At 42.3% G+C, this 24485-nt stretch overlaps 1 protein-coding gene across 5 annotated transcripts in view; it reads left to right on the forward strand.

Moving 5' to 3' along the window:
- The window catches only part of nav2a (neuron navigator 2a), a 190079-nt gene that overhangs the window by 3158 nt on the left and 162436 nt on the right, over nt 1-24485 (forward strand). Inside the window, exon 1 of one of the 5 annotated variants that reach the window (XM_074624449.1) lies at nt 17930-18210. The exons of the other annotated variants lie outside the window; for them this stretch is intronic. Within the exon in view, the coding sequence (XP_074480550.1) occupies nt 18160-18210 (51 nt within the window). The 5' untranslated portion in view covers nt 17930-18159. Of the gene's footprint in view, nt 1-17929; nt 18211-24485 lie in introns of those variants that run through there. 5 annotated transcript variants of the gene reach the window in all.

Consider the following 24485-nt stretch of genomic DNA (forward strand, 5'->3'; position numbering starts at 1 on the left):
GCAAGGTAGCACGGTAGCAAAGTAGCAGGGTAGCATCGTAGTAAGGTAGCATCGTAGTAAGGTATCAGGGTAGCAGCGTAGTAAGGTAGCAGGGTAGCAGTGTAGCAGTGTAGTAAGGTAGCAGTGTAGCAGCGTAGCAGGGTAGCAGGGTAGCAAGGTAGCACGGTAGCAGGGTAGCATCGTAGTAAGGTAGCATCGTAGTAAGGTATCAGGGTAGCAGCGTAGTAAGGTAGCAGGGTAGCAGTGTAGCAGTGTAGCAGCGTAGCAGGGTAGCAGCGTAGTAAGGTAGCAGGGTAGCAGCGTAGCAGGGTAGCAGGGTAGCAGCGTAGCAGGGTAGCAGCGTAGTAAGGTAGCAGGGTAGCAGCGTAGTAAGGTAGCAGGGTAGCAGCGTAGCAGGGTAGCAGGGTAGTAAGGTAGCAAGGCAGCAGGGTAGCAGCGTAGTAAGGTAGCAGGGTAGCAGCGTAGTAAGGTAGCAGGGTAGCAAGGTAGCACGGTAGCAGGGTAGCAAAGTAGCAGGGTAGCATCGTAGTAAGGTAGCAGCGTAGTAAGGTATCAGGGTAGCAGCGTAGTAAGGTATCAGGGTAGCAGCGTAGCAGGGTAGCAGGGTAGCAGCGTAGTAAGGTAGCAGTGTAGCAGCGTAGCAGGGTAGCAGCGTAGTAAGGTAGCAAGGTAGCAGGGTAGCAGGGTAGTAAGGTAGCAAGGTAGCAGGGTAGCAGCGTAGTAAGGTAGCAGGGTAGCAGCGTAGTAAGGTAGCAGGGTAGCAAGGTAGCACGGTAGCAGGGTAGCAAAGTAGCAGGGTAGCATCGTAGTAAGGTAGCATCGTAGTAAGGTATCAGGGTAGCAGCGTAGTAAGGTAGCAGGGTAGCAGTGTAGCAGCGTAGTAAGGTAGCAGTGTAGCAGCGTAGCAGGGTAGCAGGGTAGCAGCGTAGCAGGGTAGCAGGGTAGTAAGGTAGCAAGGTAGCAGCGTAGCAGGGTAGCAGGGTAGTAAGGTAGCAGCGTAGTAAGGTAGCAGGGTAGCAGCGTAGCAAGGTAGCAGGGTAGCAGCATAGTAAGGTAGCAGGGTAGCAAGGTAGCACGGTAGCAAAGTAGCAAGGTAGCATCGTAGTAAGGTAGCAGCGTAGTAAGGTATCAGTGTAGCAGCGTAGTAAGGTAGCAGCGTAGTAAGGTATCAGTGTAGCAGCGTAGTAAGGTAGCAGGGTAGCAGCGTAGCAGGGTGGCTGCTCTTTGCTGTGTTTGTGTGAAATATTGGCTGCACTTAGCAACCCCAGACAAACGGCTGCAGCGGCGAGAGGGATCTCTCTTAACACCATGTAAGGCAGTGAGGGGGAAGGAGGTGTCTGTGTGTGTTACAGAGCCAGCATGTGCACGCTTGGCAACCTGTCTGTACTGTAAAGTAAGCGTGACTTGGAGCCACTGAGGTGTCCAGGCGTCCATTGTTTAGGAGACAAAACTGACGTGATGATGATGACGTGAGGAAAAGATACAGGAGCCCAGTGCCGCTGGACACGGCACGCGTCCGCTGCTGGTGTCGTTTGTTTAGTGGCTAATCACGTTTTCTCACTGACCTACTTTCAGTGACTTTCTTTCTCTCTCCTCTCTGTCCTTTTTTCTCTCCCTCCGTCTCTCTCTCCATCCCTGTGGTGCTGATGAAGCAGCCGTCTTCACCCTCGGCTGGGTTAACCCTTGATCTTCCTGTCTAGCAGCAGTGATGCGAATATTGCAGTCAGTCGTACTGAAATCCATCACTGTGTGTGTGTGTGTGTGTGTGTGTGTGTGTGTGTGTGTGTGTGTGTGTGTGTGTTTGTGTGCTCAACATTTATGTGTTTTCTGAATGTTTAGGCAAGAGAATCACCTTACAGCTGCCATTTGTATTGTCGTTGTGATTCGCCCTGTCTGCCTTTTTTAACTACAGTACTCTACATTATGCTGGTCAGCTCGTTCCGTCCAGGCAGAGGGATCCCTACTCAGTTGTTCTTCCTGAGGTTTCTTCCATTTTTTCCCTGTTAAAGGGTATTTTTGGGGGTTAAGTTTTTCCTTATCTGATGCAAGGGTCATAAAAGACAGAGGGTGTTGTAATCTGTAAAGATTGTAAAGCCTCCTGAGGCACATTTGTGATATTGGGCTATATAATTATAATTGACTTGACTTGACATTTTATCAGGCAATAATTGCTTAAAAATATGTTTTCCGTGTGTATTCGAATTCATTGATAAAGTGATGAATATAAACCAATTTCATATTGAAAAACATAACTTTACATGTATCTCTAAAAACGTTTGCGGTGATTTAAAGGAGCAGATTTAATTTTTTTAGAAGGAAAAAAAATTGAATTTTCACTTGAGCCGACAGTGTGACAATCACCATCTAACTGACAGGCTTTCAGTGGTCCATCTGCTGCTGTGCCAAAAGAAATGTGATTTCTACTCCAGAGTTGTAGGTATTTGTGCTCATCTGCTCCAGTTAACAGTTGTGTACCACATCTGTATCAAACACCAAGCATCACAGTTTCATCATGAACTACATAATAATGATACAACTCTACTTAAAGGACCAGTGTGTAGCATTTAGGGGGATCTATTGGCAGAAATTGAGTATAATATTAATTCATATTAAGTATGTTTTCTTTGGTGTATAGTCACCTGAAAATAAGAATCGTTGTGTTTATGTCACCTTAGAATGAGCCGTTTCTATCTACATACGGAGAGGGTCCTCTTCACGGAGCCGGCCGCCATGTTTCTACAGTAGCCCAGAACGGACAAACCAAACAATTGGCCACCGTAGTTCGTCAGTTCCAATTCAACAAATTCAACCAATTATTTGCAATCTGCAACCTCCCTGCTAGATGCCACCAGATCCTACACACTGCATCTTTAAATAGGACATTTCATTCAAATAGAGATTCACAAGAGATTACGAAACACCTACGCTTAAAAAAGAAGAATTCAAAACAAATCTAACAAAAAGATAAAACACGTCTTTTTGCACTACTACCGTCCGACCGACAGATTCTCTATCAGTCCACGATTAGATTAGATTAGATTAGATTAGATATCCCTTTACTACAGGGCAAAAGTGTTGGTTGTTTCAGTTTTATCGTCCTCATTTGTCGACTGTGTCTGCTGGGTTTCACTGACTGACTGAACTAGAGGAAGGCCTGAGAGGCAGAATCGCTGGTGAAGACGCTGCATCGCTGTCAGCGCGGGTGCAACCCTCAGTGGATTTGGTGCACAGGCAGCAGAGGTCCTCGGTGTGAACCCAATCTGCTCTGAGGGCAGAGTGAGATGAGACGAGGCTCTCCGGAGACATGGAGGCTGCTTTATGGTTTTGGTGCTTTCACAACCGACTTGTGTAGAAGAGACTCTTTGTTTTCGTTTAATAATCTGGAAAAGAAATGCATTCACCCAAAATAATCTTTCTGGAGCTAACATGTCGCACCGACTTCCATACAGGGAGAAAAATCCATCACGGGAGAGGCGGAGAGACACATTTCAGCACCCACAGTAGCAGCAAATAGACCTGAATCCAGTACAGTCATGAGAGTGGATTGAGGTTGGAGTCATTTCTAACTAGGAAATCCTCTATCCTCTTGCTCTTACTTTCTCTATCACTATCAGTCTTCATTTTTATTCCATCTTTATTGAACTAGGTTGGTCTTTTGAGATCGAAATTTAAATCCAAAATGAACCGAGACAGCACATGAGGAAGAAGAGTAAGAAAAGGAGGAAATATTCATAAAAAGTATATAAACCATGGCTGAATCCAGGGATGTTTTCAGGCATTCTGGTAAGTGTAGGAAACTGGCTGAATCAGAGGTAAAACAAGGTGTGCTTGAGGGACAGTATGCACCAAAACACCTTAACACAAAATTAGGGCTGTCCCCTCTTATGCCGGGTACACACTACACGAAAATCAAGCCCATTTTGGGCCTGATTCCTCTCTCTCCCAACAGTTGTCAGCAAAGCCCAGATTTTTGTGATGGATCTAAAGATGATCTTTCCAGATATTCCTGTGGCGTGAGGTATGTTAAGAGTGTTTTTTACATCCCCCGATCGGCTCGGAAGTCCATCCTGGCCCCACCGATTTCAAATCATGAATATTAAACATGTTCAATATTTACGATGGGATATCCTGCAAAACGTGAAGCATAAAGTAGTGACAGGAGTGTTTCTTTAACGTGTCTCCATGACTTCATCCATCCATCCATCCTTCATGAATTTTCAGTACGAAGTAGTGCAAAGTAGCAGCTATGTTTGTTTACACTAAAGTCACGTTGGATTGCCAGACATTTTGCTCGATTTCTTTTTTTTTTTCAGGACTCTTGTTGTTCATGAATGAATCTGTTAGTGTGTGGTGTGCTGTTTTGACAAAATTATTGCTCTCCACACACTATAGGAATAAAACTGTTCAATTCTCTCACATTTCAACATATGTTAAGATTTGAAAAATCTTTTAGTGTGGGCCAGCCTTAAGTCGATTAATCCACTAATCGGTTGTTTTGGTCTTGGTTGACTTAGATTTCTTTAGTCGATTACTTCTTTTTTATGCTTTTTTCATGCTGAATGACTTCTTTCCAAGAAGAACATCTCTGGAACACACCAGATTTAAAATGGTGCTTTTGTGTGATTCTTTGTGGAGAAACTCAGTTTTACAGCCTAATCAGTTAGTCGACAAAATCGTATGAGTGTTAGTCGAATAAGAATTTCTTTGGTCAAGGACAGCCCTACACAAAATGCATGTGAACATGACACTACCAGCAGAACACATTTTCAGGTGTCTGAAGGATTAGTGGAGTCACGGCAGAGTCTAAACGAGGCTCCTGCTCCTCACCTACATCCAGCTGGATGACCCAGTTGGCACTAAACTCACAAACATGTTGTGTACACCTGTAACAAAGAGTTAATCCATAATGCAGCGGGAGCAGCAGGACGCAGACAGAAACATCCAGGCCATGTTTACAGACAGGAGGGAGGACTGTCTGTATACTTAGCTGTGTGTGCGTATGTGAGTGTGTGCGTGCGTGCGTGCGTGCGTGCGTGCGCGCGCGCGCGCGTGCGTGCGTATGTGTGTGAGATTGTGAAGTCTGGCACAATTAGCTGAGTCTGATGTGAAGGTGATAGTCTGGAAATGTGTGAATGATATTTGAAGCTGTTTGCTCCGTGTGTGTGTGTGTGTGTGTGTGTGCCTGTGTGTGCGTGTGTGTCGGGGGGGGGTCTTTCCATCTCATGTGTGACACCATATGAAATGACAAGCTGCTCTGACCTTTAACCTTTTACCATACTCCCTTTCCAGAGAGCCAAGCCTTCCTGCACAGATACTCTGCTGCTCTCTAGTGGCTGTTTCTTTGCCTACACCTGATTCCATTCATAAACATTAGCAGGAGAGAGAGAGTGTGTGTGTGTGTGTGTGTGTGTGTGTGTGTGTGTGTGTGTGTTCAAGTCATTCAAGGCCACAGTTTCTGCTTCTCTATTCATCTTTAATGCCTCTGTTTTATCCCCTACCACCTTCTCTTTCCTCTCTTTCTGATTTATTTCACCCTGGTTCTCTCTCACTCTTTCATTTTTTATTTCCCCCTCTTTAAAATCAAAGTGTTCGCCATTGTTGCCAGCTCATTAATTCTCAGCTACAGCTCTGAAAAGGAAAAGGTTCAAACGAAGAATCTCTCTGAAAGCCACATTCACAGCATGAGACCCTGAAAAATAAATTCTGATGCTACATGGAGAGCGTAGACCTTTATAAGTCATGAACACACTCACACATGAGCACACAGCCACAGAGAGATTTAGTCCGTGTGCCAGTGTGATAAGGAGCTCCTATCTTAATAAGTATCTGTCCAGATAAAGGCTTAAGTCGGGCTCTGTGTGAAGACTGGCTTTATTCGACTCATTATGAAAGCTGGGATCTGAATCCCAATCACATAAAAACATAGTGGGACCAGTGAGGAGGGTCACAGGCCACTTCGGCTAATATTTACTAAGACCATCTTATTGTAAATAAACCACAATTTAGGCAGGAGAGAAGAGCTTAGTCTGGGTATTAAATCATCACTATGTGTCGTGATAGAGGCATCAGCTCCATTAATTCAACTTCCTCTGTTCTTGAAGATGTGTAATTGCCCGAGATTAGAATTTCCCTCATTTGAATTATTTAAATTGGATGTAATTTCATTGTGGGAATTGGTTTGACCGTGAACCTGCAATACACAGCGCTATATGTGTGTTAACTCATTTAATTGTTATGGATTCAAACATAATTAAATGACCCTTAATGGCAAACTATGGATCAGTGGCGATGAAGGGTAGAGATTAGACTGATATAAATATATATATACATTTGGTGAAAACTGGTCGTGACATTATATTTAGTTGCCTGGTTATTCATTCATGTAAATTGTAGTTCTTAATTTAATGCCTGTTTCCCTTCTAACAATGAATAATTGAGTCATAAACGACTCCAAAATAATTCCATTAATTTAGTTACAGTTGCTAAAACGATCAACGATCAGTTTACCACAATTTTGATGAATGATAAATCCTTTGAATGCTAAACATTCTCTGGCTGCAGCTGAGGATTTTCTCTGTTTTATATCATAAATTGAATATTTTTAGGTTTTGCTCTGTTGATGGTAGTTGGCGATTGGTTAATTCGGGGACACCGACTACTACGGCAAGCCTACATGGCAGGTTAACAAGGGGCGAGCATTTTGGTCATTTTGGATGACCTCACATTCTTTTTTACTTTCGGTACTTTTTGACAAATAATCAAGATATTAGTTGATAGTGACAATAATTTTTAGTTGCAGCCCTACTTACAATAAAGGGTCATGCTACCTCATGATGATCAAATTGCTATTTTAGAAGATTATCATGCCCCACATTTGATTCTAGAGAAGTAAAAACAATAGACAGCTTTCAGCAGGATACAGTTAAGGTTAAAACAACAGAATAATGCCGCGTAATAATTAATATCAGCATCTTCAGTCTGCAAATGTCAGCTTCAACCTTTAAAACCCATCTGACTTGACCCCGAGAAGAGATCTCTCTCATGTGTCGAGCCTCTCCCCTCCTCCCCAGCGTCCTGTGAAAGGCAGTAATGACTTTTTTTATGGCTTCTACATCCAGCCAACACCCGGCCCAGCAGGTGAGAGTGAAAGGCAGAGCACCACCATGCTGCATTGGATTGCTAATGCCCTCCCGCCCGCCTAGAGGAGGACAGATTGGGTGGGGGGGTTCTGGGCTCTTTTATTTATTACCATGACAAAGGGCCACACATACACATATGTCTCCTCTGGAGGAGATGCAAGTTAAAGCCAGATTTAATGGATGTTTTAGTGATTCATTGTTGGAGAGTTCATTGTTCAGAGGGATAACTGAGGTTTTAACAGACTGCAAGAGTTCAGACAAAGAGCAAAGGAAAAAAAGGACATATCTTGTTAGGTGTTGTGAGTGATCCTCATGGACTCTGTGTGCTTGATCATTTAGTGGTTGTATCTGTCATGTCAAAGCCTCATTTCTGAATCAGAAAGCCATCAGAAAATGTCAAAGTCTTTTTTTGTCGAGCTGAAATCAAGGCTGTTTTCTCTATTTTTTTCTGAAAGCTGACACTTTGGAGATAAGAGGTTTTCACCCGACAGCGACCACACACGTGTTACAATCAGCGTCAGGCAGGAGGAAGCCCGTGTTGCTGTTGATAAGAGCGACGAAGCACCTCTGTGTCGTCCTCTCTCAGAAAACGCACAGATTCATGAGGCTGGTCTGATAGCAGCAGAGGCTTCACTCACAGGCAGACCGTGGTCAGATGGGGAGGATGCAGCAGAGGCTTCACTCACAGGCAGACCGTGGTCAGATGGGGAGATAGCAGCAGGTCGGAAGTCTGTGGCTTTTATCTGACGGTGAAGAGACGGCTGCTGGAGTGTTTCCTGCAACATTTTATGTGAAAAATGTTGGGTTTCTAGATCCAACTTTATTCCAGGATGTGTGTTGGTTCATGTTTTAGTTTTTCTATATTAAATTTTTTTTGGCATTTATTAGACAGGTGACAGCGTAGGTGCGTACTGGACACAGTGGGAGAGAGAGGGATTTGACATGCAACAAAGGTAGCTATAGGCCGGAATCCATCCCTTGATGTTGGGTTTACATGGCATGCGCTGTAACTATTCAGCTACCAGGGCGCTCTGATATATGTTTTAGTTGAAGTATTGATTTAATTTTGTTGTTAACTTAATAATTTCATGTAATATGAACGACTGTATGATCGTTGTTTGTTTTACCTACTGTTTTCTTCTTGGACTGCCCCCTCTTAAGCCAAGATCACAATACAGGTCTTTCAAGTCGTCAGATCACAGTACTGTTCACACTACACAACCTGCTGTCTTGTAATCGTCTTTAGTCATTGTGGTTTTCACACTACATGACTGACCGGCGACAGGGGGAGATCTTTCACCAGGAGGAATCCCCGATGAGGTCAACAAGTTACGTTAACTCCGGAAAACACGTGAGAACTACGCGGTAAATGACATGATACCATAAACAAGACGCATTGCTGATGTTGTTGTTGGCACATGTTCATAAAATAGTCTGTTTCCTCCGGTTCCCACACTCTTTTTTATTATTTATTCCTCTAGGTGCAACAACAACTTTGCTCCGTGTTAAAAATGCAACACATCCAGTAAGTTCCTGTTGTTACAGGCGACCCCTCCTCCCCCAGGCTTCCCCTCCACCCGGTCTCTCATTGGCTGTAGCTCGTGGCCAGAGTCCCCGACAGGTCCAGATATTTAGCATGCTAGATATCTGGAAAGTGTCTGCGAGGCATCGGCAAACGTCGGTGTCGGGTCTTCGAGCAGTCCACACATGACGCTCGAGCACGAGCCAACGCTGATTTGCCTCTGATCTGAGGCTTTTGTCGGGAAGCTCCAAAAACTGTCAGGGAGCGGGAAATCAGGGCTAAAGTTGTGTAGTGTGAACTAGCCATTAGTCAGTTAGTCGACTGAGCGGTTGTTTGGTCTTAGTAGGCTAAGATTTCTTTAGTCGATTAGTCATGTTTTATGCTTTTCATGCTGAATGACTTATTTTTAGGAAACTTCTGAGCACATCTGTGATCTGTGGTAAACACCAGATTTAAAGTGGTGCTTCTGTGTGATTGTGGAGACACTCAGTTTCAAAGATCTGTCGATCAGCCCTATTTTCTTGTTGAGGAAGCACATTTCCAACTGCATGGGACCAGTGGAGCTTTTGAATGTAACTGAGATACTTCTACCTGTTTTTTTACTTGCTAGATGCATGCTCTATATTTATTTTTATTCAAATAAAAAAACTATGTTTTACGTACCTTTTTCTCCTCCTGTGAATGGGCAGGTACAGTAGCGATACTACACTTTGATCTTAAAGGTTACATGTGTAAGGATAAAGAATCAGTGCACATTTTCTTGGCCTTAAGAGAACCTGTTCTGATGTAGTTAGAGGTTCCGTATCTTCTCTAGAAACACCATCTAAACACCATGGCTATACATGATCATATGACAGTTGGCTCCAGGTGTAATGACCTCATCTCTGCCTAATGCGTCTCGATCAGATTCCACTTCCTGTGCGGTTGTCCCCTCGCCTTCCTGTGTGAGGTCATGGCGGAGGAGGTAACCATATTAATTAAGGCCGGGCATCTGCTTCTCCTGAGTCAACATCCTTCCATTGATCCCCCCCCAAGGTGCCCTTCTCTCCTGACTTTCTCTCCTTGTCAGCTTCCCTTGCGTTAGTTATCACAGGGAGCCCATTGGTGCAGACAAAATGGGTCATTGTGAGCGGCGCCCCCTGGGGAATCGGCGCTGCAGAGGCAGTTAGATTAACGCAATCAGCCCCATCTCTGTCTGGAAACAGAAGGCGGTGTGGAAAAAGGAGGAGAGGCCAGGAGGTAGAGGTCAGCAGGGCTGAAGTCACCCTCCCCAGAGGCCCGGGCCCAGGGTCAACAAGCACTGAGAGAAAGGTTGGATAGCTTCGTGTCCTCTGTGGAGCCAGCAGAGAGACGGTGATCTCTGCTGATCACGTTCTGATATAACAAATCAGAATTAAAGATATCTTAAAGGGGACATATCATGAAACACTTTTCCAGTGCTTGTGCTCAACCATCTGAGTATCTGGAGTTCCTACCAACACACAAACTGTGAAATAAGACAATCCAGTCAGTTGTTAGTGGTCTGTCTAGAACAGAAAACATGTGACTCAACAAGCCATTGAGATGTGGCTCCCCTTCTTATGTCACAATCAGGCTCATTAGAATATACCGCCCACAGCTTGAGATCTACCTTTGCAAAGGTGCAGCATATTTTTCTCTCCAGCCAATCAGAGCAGACTGGGTCAGAGGGTGAATACAGGTATATTCAGACAGACAGGATGAGAAAAATAATGTGGTTCTTGAACATTAAAGCATGTAAACATGTTCTAGTAGAAACCCAAAATACAGGTATCATCCTGAAAATTAACATGATACGTCCCCTTTAAGCTAGTACAGTAAATAAAGGGGCATTTATTTGTTTTGTTGGAAAACACAGTTCTATAGTTCTGTTCTCATGTTCTACTCACCCACTTATTTAGTAAGGCTGAATGATTTGGAAAGACATATCTAATTGCAATTATTTTGACTGATATTGCAATCGCTTTATGATTAATGATATCAGATGGAATGATCATTTTTACATCATTATTCTCATTTTCATTGAAAAACATTTATGGTGTGATTTTTGCAGGGATGCGTACCAATCAAAGATGTTTTCTTAAGTCTGTAGAATATGATGTTTAGGCCAGGGCATCTCTGCAGCATCGCAATATTTAAATCAAAATTTTTACAGACATTTTGCCTTATAATATTTCGCCCTTTGCGATTTGAAAATTGCAGTATAAACCATATTGTGATTCGGATCAAATTGAATTAATTAATTTATTGTTTATTGTTGCAGGGACAGCGCACAATTAAAAACTAATTTCACCAGAGTTAGCTGGGAGCTAATTTGCATCTGTTATCCCTAGGCAGGTAGACAAAAAACAACCACATGACAACAAATACACTACATCAAATAACACAATACATACAAGTCCATCAGTGTGCAATAATGAATAGAATCAACATGACAAATACTGTACAAGGCAATCATTGGTGGGGACACTTTTGTGCTGACTTTAGCCAAAGCTTAAGGCTGGAGTCTCTGATGGTGATGAACTGTGCAGAGAGAGAGAAAACTGACCCAAACTGTCTTTCTAAACCTGCCATACCATACCTATATAGCTGTGCATGCACACAGTTTATAAATGCAATAGATGACTGTAATGAACAGAGTACACTTTATAGGGCATTTATCACCTAGATATACAGCAGATTACCATATAATACCATAATATGATAGCTTAAATGGTTCAAACTGTGCTTCCAGCTGCAGCTGTGCGCTGACTTTGATGTGACTCTTCAGTGTAAACAGACACGATTACAGCTATGAAATAATGTCTCAGCTCTTTGTCAGCTATCTGGTTGTGAAAAGATGACGGAGTGGATTTTCACCTCTCAGCTTCAGGGAGCTTTTTATTCCTCTGATTTCAACCTGGATGCAGTCACAATACTTCTGCATGTCTGCTCTCGCTCAGTTGACACAGGCAGTCTCTAAGCTTCCCTGAGAAGTGTTGAATCTTAAGATGGGGCTGTAAATCTGCCATTCAAGAAGCTTCTCAGTCTAATCACACCAAGTCTCTCCGTCTCCCATACATCATCACACACGCACGCACACACACACACACACACACACACACACACACACACACACACACACACACACACACACACACACACACACACACACACGGTGCATACAAGAAAAAAACATGTAATACATTATTATAAGTTATTATTGCATCTCGACCATCTGCCTGAAGGACGACTGTATCATCAGTACTGGATGAAAACCTTTAAACATGACTTTTTAAGATTTATATTTGGGCTGTCAATCAATTAAAATATTTAATATTTAATATTAAATATTATTATTATTATTATTATTATTATTATTATTATAATTTATCACACATTTTTTTATCAGTTCAAAAATGTACCGTAACAGGATATTTGTCAAGTATTTAATACTCTTATCAACATGGGAGTGGACAAATATGCTGCTTTATGCAAATGTATGTATATATTTATTATTGGAAAAGAAATGAACAACACAAAACAATGACAGATATTATCCAGAAACCCTCACAGGTACTGCATTTAGCATAAAAAGAAAGACTGAATAACGGCCAGGCCCGACGGTGGCCTGTCAGATTTTTAGGAATTTAATTAAAAATTGCAAGTTGCATAAAGTAATTAGAGGCGTTAAAGCAAATTTGAGTTAAGGTGTTATTATCGTGTTATCTCTGACAGCCCTATTTCTTTGCTTTTTTGTCATTTAAGGAGTTTCTATAACACCTGTGTCCAAAACATAAGGAAAAATGACAACAAGGAATAAACAACAGCCAAAATTGGAACGTTTTTTGTATTTTGTTTTCTTGTTTTTCATTTTTTGATTCAGAAACCAAAGACAGAAAAACGTCTCTGTTTTTCCGTCTTTGATTTAGAACGCAAAAACGGAAAAAAAATATGGTATATCTTTTTTTTCGTTTTTCGGCTTCAATCGAAAAACCGGAACTGCCTGAACGTACACGCACCAATATGACAATATGTTGTTTTACTTTTGTATGGCACTTTTTAGGCGAACATTTTACTGGCATCCAGTAGTCGCTTTCAATCCAAAACGGTGGAAGTGTAGCTTTGCTGCTGGGCACTGATTCAAATGTTGCAATGGAACGGAAAATTGACTTGCAGTTCTTGGCAGTATACATTCTTTGGTTACGTTGAATAAAAACGTTATTGATTTATAACGGGTATAGCAAGCGAGAAAGTCCACTTCTGGCTGGCGGAAGGGGTGGTGGAAGGGACCAACAAACAACGGACTTTCCCCCAGGAGACCACTATTTGTGTCCCGTGTGAAACGATGTCGAAGTCATTTTAAACCAAACCATGATGTTTTTAACCAAGTAGTTTTGTTTGTTTTGTTTTGTTTCAATTTACAACAATCACATGTTTAAAACTGTAAAAGTGCAACTGTAATTCGGGAATGAATACTTTTCCCTCAAAACATATTTTGGTCATGCAGTTTAGTTGTATGGGAAGGTGATTTTGTGGGAGATAGGGTTGACAGAATAGGGTATCTGTCCAGATGAGACCGTCAAAACTGTATAACTTCAGTAAATAATAGATTTGCATTCGTGTTACCTGGTTAGTTGATTTGACATTTTAGTGCAGACTAGTGAAGTGAAACAAGTTTTACAAATGTGACACCAGATAATCTGTCATCTTTGCTGTAGTTTGACCAGATTATTCAGTATAAACACGACTTTCTGTGTATGTGCCAATGTTTGACATTAATGTCCTTCCATACCACATCGGTTGTGTGTGATTTAAAGGAGAAGAAGTCAATAGAAAGACAAATAAAGTAGTCAATGTACCATTACCTCCAGAGTAGACCCTGTCTAATAGCTTTTGTGCATGTCTCTTTACCCCTAGCGAGTCCATATGTCCACCCCCCACCACCACAACCCCTCACCACCCAGGACAGAACAGCCAGGCAGCAGGGCCATCCCAACCCCCCCACCATCACCCCAATCTTCCACCCTAGCCTCGAGATCTCCCCCAAAACAAAGGGCCCTCCCTGGCGGGGTTATCCCCCATTGTCCCCGACACACTGAGGTTTATCTGGGACTGTGAAAGGAACCATACTCAGCCCATTCACTGCGGCCGCACTTAATGAGCTTGTTGAAGGCCTGTACTAAAACTGTTAAACACAAGCTCTAAATGCTGACATATTCTCTTCTGGTAGAGCCAGAATGTCATTAAATCAATGCTGGTTAGGAGCAATGGGGGACTGATGTCTCTGTGGTGTGGTAGGATGAGTCGAGGGGTTTCTTTCTGTGGAGTGTTAGCTTGGTGAAATATACTGTATGGTATAGAAAAAGTACTGCGTCTGTTTAAAAAGTAAAGTTTGACTTCCAACTCTGTAATGGTAACCTGCAAAATCCACTTTATATTGTTTAATTCCCATTTTTGTAGTTTACTGCTCATTGATGCAGTTGTTTGCAGCCACACCAGCACCGCGCCTCTACGGACGGCAACGTCAGCTGGTCCACCACTTTGGTTCAGACTGAAATATCTCAACAACTGGAGGATGTGTTGCCATGATATTTTGTACAGACATTTATGGTCCCCAGAGAATGAATCATGCTGACTTTGATGAGCCCATGATTTAGTTTTTTTTTCGTGAAATGTCTCCACAGCTATCGGATGGGTTCCCGTGTAATTTGGCACAAACATTCATGGTGCCGAGATTATGATGATCATCAGCTGAAATACCTGAAAACTAATGACATTCCCATCAGCCTCAGCGGTACTTTTTGTTTAGTGCTGATTAGCTCATTTTAGCATGCAAACACGCTAAACTAAGGTGGTGACGTTGCTAAACAGGGCTGTGGTCGAACAGTCTTTTTTGTTAAGGAAGGTTCCTAACTGAGTGAAATGACTTGGAAGTATCTTAGGGCGCTTTCACAAGCCATAGACCGTTTGGCTAGTCTGAATCAGAGTGAAATTGATACTTTTGGTTCATGTTCTATTTAGACTGGTTCGGTTTCATAGTGCACAAAATGAAGCATACCAAAAAAACATTTTGCTGAGGGGCACGTACGAAGGAGAGAATTTATCTTCTCCGTCTTGAGAGCTGCCACTTCTCTGCAGGAAATCGCAGACTTTGAAACATTGCTGTTTTTTCACTTTGACTCAGCACTGATCTGCTGTGCACACAAATCTCCTCTCCAGTTTATCTCAAATAACATTGTAAACGTCACTATTTTGTGATCTTTATTTAGCATATTCTGTATGTTCTCTTCGGCCCAGATGACAAGCAAACATCGGACTTCTGCAGCCCAGGTCCGTCCACTTCCACTCATGTTAACCTGTTGTTTACCTGTGTCCATCTCAACAAATGCCCGCACAGGCAGCCTGCGTTTTGGTTCGTTGGGAAATGGTCCGAGACCATCTCTTGCAAGCGGTCTTGGACGGGTTGTTTTGGTCCGCACCAGAGTACGATTACTGCGTTCACAACTGCCCAAACGAGACGCACCAGAGTTCAATTAAAACGGACTAAATGTTGGCTTGTGAAAGTGCCCCAAGTGGCAGCCATGATAAGAGCTGGTTGAATTCTCTAAGTGCTTCCTTTCTTATCTCCTTTAGCTTAGGGAACACTGGACCATCCTGTACCAAAGGAAAGGAGATGATGCCGTCCCTCAATTCCTTGTGGCAGCCACATTTAAAGCGACGCACCATTCGGCTGTCAATAACATCCGCCGTTGCTGTTTAAATGTACACTACGGATAAATTGAAACACACCGGTGCGATTAATCGGGACGTCAATATATTTTTTCAAACTGTTGTTGTTGTCATGAATACTGTCACTCAGTATGTGAATATTACACAGTGAAAAAGTGATATATTTTGTTTTGGGAACAAGGTTGATTTTCTGAGCTTTCACACTGCGAATAAAGGCATCAACCAATCACGTGCGGAACGGGCTGAGTTGCGTCTATACTTATGAAACAACAACATGGAGGCTCCGTTGTCCAAACCAGGATGCCAAACTTTATTACTCCTTTCAACCTTGACAAAGATAGCGCAGACCAGATCCACTCCTTCCGTTCTTACCTTTCACAATAAAAGCCCTAGACATATAATATTCACAGGCCTAATTTGCATTTTCATGTTGTTTATTGGTCATGCCCCCGGTGTGTGAAGGCCTTTAGGAGGTGTGATTCTGTTGCATGAATGGTACAGCATTGAGTTTGTCTCTGTACTCATTTTCTATGTTAAGAATAAAGTTGCTTACCTTTAGAAGTGCAGTCGGATTCCTCGGAGTTGGAGACCTTATGAATTCTCCTTCAAGTCTGTCCTTGATCTCATCACGTTTTCTATCGATGTCAGGGAAGAGTTAGTTACTATTCGACCGCAGTCCTGCTCAATAATGCTAACACATTTAGCTCAAAGCCTCTACCGGCTGTCAATCATTTAGTAGGAGTATAAATCAAGTTTCATCCCGATACGATATTATATTGATTTGTTTGGACAACAATACGATATTTGCTGATATCACAAAGTCTGCCACAATATGACTCTGATTTGATTTAATTCGCGGGCCTGCGAACGATATGAGACAATTTCTTATGCCCATTTAACAAAGTCAGTTACATTTACATCAACTCACAAAAAGCAACTAAAATATGATTGACAATTTTATGACTGGGCTCTTCCAGACATTTAAATGGAAAACAATCTATTGTTTTTAATAAAAAGAATAAAAATGGACCTCCTGTTGTTCACTAAAGCGCCACATTTCTCAAGTTTTAAGCACTGTTTGAATGTTTCGGAAGGAGGTGCGCTTGGACAGAAATAGTGACGCAGACGTGCCATGGGAATTTCAAAATAAAGGTGTATCTTAAAGATGACGGTATGTATCGATGTTTTCCCTTTGCATCGATGATATTAGATCGTTGATCATTGAATCAATACATTGATCCGGATCGATATCAATTAGCGTAGGTTTCATTGTGATGTCCTCCTCGTTGGATATTCTGTTGATGAAGTCTGAGATTTGTGATTTCTCTATGGTGACTACTGCACATGCAGACATTTGCAAGTGAAATGAACTGCAAACTGCAAGTGAAAAACATGCAATGAATGCTCACACATGCCTTAGAAAGCAGCTAGCCAGTCTCAGCGTGTTGTGAATACTTTGACTTGCAGTTTGCAGTGCATTTCAGCTACAAATGTTTGTTTATTCTACATAAAATGGATAATTCTCCACCAGACAATGAGTTTAAAAGCTGTCATGAACTAGCTACAGTAGAAGTTGCATCGCTGTTGTGTTTTATTATTTGGCAGTAAAATAGGAAAACAGACATTTACATTCACAGGTTATAACTTTATACTGTCTTCAGTATTATTGTTGTTTCGTGAAGCTTAAAAAGTGTTTTTTTGCAGCCTGCTGGAAGTGATCATGCGTCCCCCAACTGTGGGAACTTTCTGTAAATCTTGGGCCTTTCCCAAAATTCAAATTTGGCTTGTAATTTGTGGTCGGTGGTGGGGTGTGTGTGTACAGGGGGTTGGAGCACGCTCAAACCTGTGCTGTGGACTCTCTTACACACACTCGCACATACATGAATGCTTAGGTTATGAATCCTCTGTGCACATGAACATAAATACACACATGCAGCTGCTGCAGTGTGATGTGGGTGACGGCTGATCAGAGGCCGGACTGCTTCGTCTCCGGTCGGGGAAAATAAAACTGGGCTTTTTTTAACAGACAGCAGAGGAGCTGGTTAAAGAAATAATAAATAGAAAAGAGACGGTTAACGTTGAGTTCTGCGCGGTTAGGCCTCTGAGCTCCCACTATTTAGCCTCTCTACTCTTATGAAGGGTGCAGTGATCATCCTCTTTTTTGGCATTTTGCCTCACTTTTTGTTGTCATGGAGGGGATTGACTATCGGGGGAAGGGTGTAGGTTAATAGGTCTGTCCTTTTCTCTTTCTTTCTTCTCCGCATAAGACCAATGGTCCATTGAAGAGCACAATGTGTTGCTGTGGGCAAAGGAGGAGGAGAAGAGGGGATCCACTCCTCCTCCTCTTGGTGCGTTTGGTTTGGCTGCCTCTCAGAACGGCAGCAGAGGCCGCGAAGCTCCTCTTGCTTTTCGTCTCCTGCGTTTATTTTTCCCTCCTCCATGTCCCAGAGTGGGTGGAGAGAAGCTGGAGGCGCTGAGCTCTCCCCCCCCCCCTCCCCCCCTCAGGCATACAGAGACCTGCTGGGGCTCGAGCAAGCAGCAGCTCTCCCATTTCCTCTGGATCTACATGGTTCACTTATTCAGGACAAACCTGCAACCTCCTCCTTGGATTTTCCTCTGTGGATTTTGTTGTGTTTCACTGCAGCTCTGTGGGGTCCAGCTGGGTCTAGACCTGGTTCTGATGGCTTATATTTGGGCCTGGCTGGCCAGCCAGCAGTCCTCCTCAGTGTGAAGCAGGTGTCTCTGAGGAAGGAAGCTGCAAGGAGCAAAATGAGTTTGATGCTGTGCCGCTGGGAGCAGAACAATTTCACCATGAAACTGGTAGGCTGAACACTTTCAGGTCATGGGGTCAAACACCAGGGGGCAGTTCAAGAACTTATTGTGTTATTGCATATAAAATATCAGCAGATTAGCCCCTTAGATGTGGGTCAATAGGGGCCTACTACACCCACAAGTAGGTTTTATCATCTATTCACATGGTAGATCACCAAAAGAAGGTATAAGAGAACAACGTAGTTATTATGACAGGGGCAGAAGCAGAAGTCAGGCCCTGTATAGAGACCACTCCATACGCAGTAGAGATCAGGGACGATGGATGGGATACAAAACACAGGGTATTCACTCAGGAGACCACAGTTTGCATTCTGTGTGAAACCAACAACATGTAGTTGTCTTTTATTAGTTATTTTAACCCAGAACATGATGTTTTTCCCTAAACTAAAGTGTTTTTTTGCCTAAACAAAAGAACTTGTAGTTTTGTTGTCTAAACAACAAAACTACGGCTGTGGCTCAGAGGGTAGAGCGGGTCGTCCACCATTTGGAAGATCGGTGGTTCGATCCCCGGTGCTCCGGGTCACATGTCGATGTGTCCTTGAGCAAGACACGTAACCCCAAATTGCTCCCGAAGGCATAGCCATCGGTGTGTGAATGAGTATTTAGATTAAATCCTGATGGGCAAAGTTGGCACCTTAGCAGCCTCTGCCATCAGTGTATGAATGAGTGTGTGAATGGGTGTGTGAATACTGACATGTAGTGTAAAGAGCTTTGAGTTGTTGGAAGACTAGAAAAGCGCTATATAAATGCAAGTCCATTTACCAAACCTAAAGAAGTTGTAGTTATGTTGCCTAAACCTAAAGAAGTTGTAGTTTTGTTGTCTTAACCTAAAGAAGCTTTTTTTGTTTGTGTTCAAAACATGACTTTTCATTCAGTTTTACAACATGTTAGAACGTGTTGCTTTTAAGTTTCACTTTCACTTTTACAACATAGTAGGCGCAGTAGGCCCCTAATGACCAACATCTTTGGTGCTAATAGCGACCGATAACGCCTATTTAATGGCCTGATAACAGTCCAATCCAGTGCAAATATAGAATCACAGCCCTATAGTCCTTTTATCAATACAGGTTTCACATTATTATCCTGCCTTTCTTCCCTGACGCTGCAGCTTCAGGACATGTCTCTTTTCGATTTTTGTTTCCAACTGTGTGTTTATGTATCAGTGGAAATGCTCGTCTCATCAGTCCAAAGCCTTACAGTAGCTGTGGTGTTGGATAGCAGGCACGCAGTGGATTAGTGGCGGTCGTCTTAATATCATAGGAAAGTGCTGTTTGGTGTGATTAGGGCTGTCAATCAATTCAAATATTTAATTGTGGTTAATCGCATGGTTGTCCATAGTTAATCGCAATTACTCGCAAATTAATTGCACATTTTTTTATCTGTTCAAAATGTACCTTAAAGAGAGATTTGTCATGTATTTAATACTCTTATCAACATGGGAGTAGACAAATATGCTGCTTTATGCACACGTATAGATTTATTATTGTAAATCAATTACCAAAAACCAATGACAGATATTGTCCAGAAACCCTCACAGGTACTGCATTTAGCATAAAACAATATGCTCCAATCATAACATGGCAAACTGCAGCACAACAGGCAACAACAGCTGTCAGTGTGTCAGTGTGCTGACTTGACTATGACTTGCCACAGACTGCATGTGATTATCATAAAGTGGGCATGTCTGTAAAGGGGAGACTCGTGGGTACCCATAGAACCCATTTACATTCACTGATCTGGAGGTCAGAGGTCAAGGGACCCCTTTTCCTCGACAACATTTTGCATAAGTTTGGAGTGTTATTCGCGACAAGCTGGTATGACATGGTTGGTACCGATGGATTCCTTATGTTTTCTAGTTTCATATGATGCCAGTATCTTCGCTCTTACCCTACAACCTAAATATTTCAAGTTGCGTTAATGCGTTAAAGAAATTAGTGGCGTTAAAACGAATTTGCGTTAATGCATTATTATCTTTGACAGCCCTCGGTGTGATAAATGTACACAGAGATGGTAAATATTCAACAGAATCTGGGACGCTGTGATAAAATACAGCGCCGGTCAGGTGCAGAGAGGTCATGTGGTGCAAACAAATGAGGAAAAAAAGATCTTTGTAATGGCTGATATGTGTGATAAAAGTAGGAAACAGCAGATTTAATAAAAGTCAGTTTGTATAATGAGCACCCTGTTGAGTTTACACATAACACAGGCGGATGGGACTCTCTCTATCTCTCTCTCTCTCTCTCTCTTTCTTTCTTGCCTCCGTGGTCCTTATCTGGATGTGCCGAGCCCACAGAGGAAGGGGAGATGGAAGCAGAGGAGGTTATTACCAGAGTCTAGAGATGAGCCGATAAGAAGGCTGGTTTAATTACACACCGCTAACCTCCACACAGCATGACTGACGGGATGCCGGCGGGCCACAGGGTCAGCGTGTGTGTGTGTGTGTGTGTGTGTGTGTGTGTGTGTGTGTGTGTGTGTGTGTGTGTGTGTGTGTGTGTGTGTGTGTGTGTGTGTGTGTTTGTGTGTGTGTGTGAGAGAGAGAGAGTGAGAGAGTGAGAGAGTGAGAATGACAAAGGGATTACAGGCCGGCCCACTTGAACATGTGCACACACTTCCAGAAATGAAAATGACCTTCTCTTTTATTATGAAGTGTAGTCGATGTCCATCAGCCTCTCTGTTCTAATACAGCTCTATTGATTATTTGATTGTCATGGTTCTCATGGTCCTCATGTCAACATACAACCTCATGCAGCATAAATCAAACTGTGTGATTTATGAGTTTGATCCTGATCATAGACATGCCACTATACACAGAGTGGAACAAACGAAATGGGACCGTCATCTTTATTCAACCAGATGAAACCCATTGAGATTAACAATCTGTTTTTTCAATGGCAACCTGGCCAAGACAGGCAGCAGCACAAAAACACAGTTAAGACAGAAAACACAAAGTGAGACCAACATTCAAATAACAGGTACATTAGCCAGGTACATTTAAAAACATTGACATCTTAAAGAATCTGCTTCAAATTCTTAAATTTTGGATTTAAAAGCATTCAATGAGACCAGTTCACTCAGTCTACAGTCTTTCTGCAACATATTCCATGCCGAGGGTGCACAATACACAAAAGCCCTTTTTCCAATTTCCATACGGGCATTTGAGACAGAACGCTTGAAGAAGTCCCAACGCTTTTCTATGTGATGAGGAGGACACAGGTAGCATGGGAGCAGACCAAGAATTGCCTTATACATAAAGGTGTACCGATGACAGAGCCAACCTCAGAGAAGCATGGCAAGCTGTGTCAACGATATGAAGACACTGAGCAGTGGATTGATTATATAAAAGATACCATAGTCCAACACAGGTACAAAAAAACACACTTATGCAGAAGATAAAGACGTAGTTTTAGCCTCGGCTTTGTCACCAGGTACTGCACATGTGGCTTAAAAGTGAGGGAGCCATCAATCAAAATACCCAGATACTTTTAAGAGTTTACAACCTCTATATCACTTCCCTTAAGAGTGACCAGCGAGGGGATACTCTGTGGCCTATTCCTACAGTTGGTGAACAACATGAGTTTGGTCTTATCTGCATTAAGAACAAGTTTCAGTTGAAGTAGGGTATTTTGAATGACATTAAAAGCATTTAGCCAGTATTTCCATTTGTTTTTAGTTACGGTATTAAATTGTAATTGTCATGTGGTGCATTGTGGGACTTTGAATGTATTTGTGTAGCCTTGACAGACTCTCACTTGCCACAGCATGCATTAAACTGCTCATTTGTTTCTCCATTTATTATTTTCATGATCTAATTGACTGAGTTTTTATTGTTTGACAAGTTAAGAAAGTAAATCCAGCTACATATCTTGACTAGAGTTTTGATATCTCCAGTGAGTTGGATTCAGATTTCTCTCAAGAACATTTTTAGTAGTTTTTGTGCAAAATTATGAACTCATTGTTGGAAATTTAGGAATAAATAAATAATTGTCATTTCATATAGTTTTGATATCATGTAATAAAGAGAGTCAGACAAGGTCTTAAGCTTGAGTCGAACCCGGGATATCGCAGGTACATGGCGTGTACCTTAGCTGCTCTGCGTTCCAGTCAAAGTCTGAATTTTCCAATTGAAATTTCCAACTTCTGACCTCTGACCTCTGACCTCTTCGGAGTACGCAAGGGTCCGCTGACGTCCACATGACGTAAATTTCATCATTCATCACTAGAGGGTGTACATGTAGGGTCTGTGTTGTGACCTTGTGGATCTGTCTGCACGGAGTGATCTACTGCTCATGTGTGGAGCGCGTTCTCCGAGCGAACAGGACAGACAAAACTACACATGCATCCGTGGTGTCCGCATTTATCTGTGTATGTATTATATGTTTTATAACATTATGTATTATATATTCAGGAGTATAAGCGAGGTCTCAGCGTTCCAGGTGCACAACGGCAAACTTAAACAGAAAAACAGCCTCCTTGCAAACAACTCAGAGTAGGAAAAACAACGCATGTCACTTTCACAAATGATTTAGCAGCTACCTAATAACATTGCTGATATATTTTGGATTCAATTTACATGCAGAACAAGTTTTACTATATGTCAGTATGTATTTTTTAATTAAATGCTGTCAGATTTTTAGTTGATGGTTCATCTTTGTTGTGTGATGTCAGACTAGTGTTGTCACGATACTGGAATTTTTAACTTTGATACAATACCTTGAAAATATCGGTATTCAATACCATGTTCGATACAACAGGGAAAAAATGACACAACATTGAGGGCATAACATTTTAAATTATTTTTAAAAGGTAAATAGCGGTGTGTGTGTGTGTGTGTGTGTGTGTGTGTGTGTGTGTGTGTGTGTGTGTGTGTGTGTGTGTGTGTGTGTGTGTCAACTTGCTGTCAGAGAGAAGAGAGAGCAGAAAGCTGGTACCCGTGTATCGATACTGCAGTCAATGAGTATTGAAACCGTTTCAAATATTCAGTATTGATATGTATCGATACTTCGATATTTTTGACAACACTACGTCAGATAACATCTTCTTCATGAAGATGGGGTAGATAGATTTGCCCAGAGTAGGAACTCTGACTTTGAGTGGCATTCCATTGTACTTCTAGAAGGTGGTCGGAAATTTTAGGTTCCAAGTTGTCTGGAACACAGCGTGCACCCGCAACTTTGGCCAGATAGACGGGATGACATGCCTCAAGGGTCTCATTTCATTACTAGGTAAAAGGACCCCCCTGCATAGTGCATTTTAAAGCAATTGAGAAAGTCATTTTTGGGTGTCAAACCTTGTTGACTCAACTCCAAAAACAGTAAGTTAGAATGGAAGGTTCCGTTATAGTGTGCAGGCCTTCACTGCTACTGTCAACCTGCAGAGTGAGGAGCTGATTAAGGTAGTTGTCTACCTTGATTGGGAAATCAGTTCTATCATTGCATATGGCCTGTACACTCATAGAGTACATACAAGCTAAGCCCTCTTTAATAACACGTGTCGGGCTGCTGTGCCCTCATGTGCATCAGGCTGTTGTCTCAGGATTTGTCCTGATCAGATGTTGCATGGCAGACACTGCTGTGCCACTTCAACTGTGCAGCAACCAATTTAGGGGATTTAGAAGTTTAGTTTTCATGAGTCAATATTATCATATTCTGGATTAACCTCTTAAACTGGGCATACACTGTACGATTTCAGGGCGTGTTCACACCAGCCTTGTTTAGTCTGGTTGAACCGAAACCCTGAAGCGTTTACCCCCTTTGGTGCGGTTCGTTTGGGTTGGTGTGAATGCAGGATTCGAACCCTGGTGCGGACCAAAAAAACGCTACCTGGTCAGTCTCGAAGGGGTGATCTCGGTCCGCTGTCAAGTGAACTCTTGAGCGGAACACCATTTGAACCAATCACAGGAAGTGTACCATGTAATATGACGGGCCGTACAAGACATAATTAATTCTGGCTCTCACACACTCATACATTCTCCTTTCACATTCATACATTCTTGTTTCACATACATATATTTCAGCTACTTCAACAAATGTGGTCATTTAAACAGTCAGTGAAATGCTGTTAAAACATGTTCAGACTCTACGCAGCCTATTTAAAACTCCCTTTCTAACTCCATTCTGCAGCTGCACCACCATCCTGCTCACTCACAAATATTAGCATATAATCTACAATATTATGATGTTCCATCAGTGCGACCAATCACACCGTGAGTGACAGAGATCTTTATTCGTTGATCCTGTGTCTGAGATTCGTACCGATTTTCACTA

The sequence above is a fragment of the Sebastes fasciatus genome, chromosome 2, assembly GCF_043250625.1.
Source record: "Sebastes fasciatus isolate fSebFas1 chromosome 2, fSebFas1.pri, whole genome shotgun sequence".
NCBI classification, from domain to species: Eukaryota; Metazoa; Chordata; class Actinopteri; order Perciformes; family Sebastidae; genus Sebastes; species Sebastes fasciatus.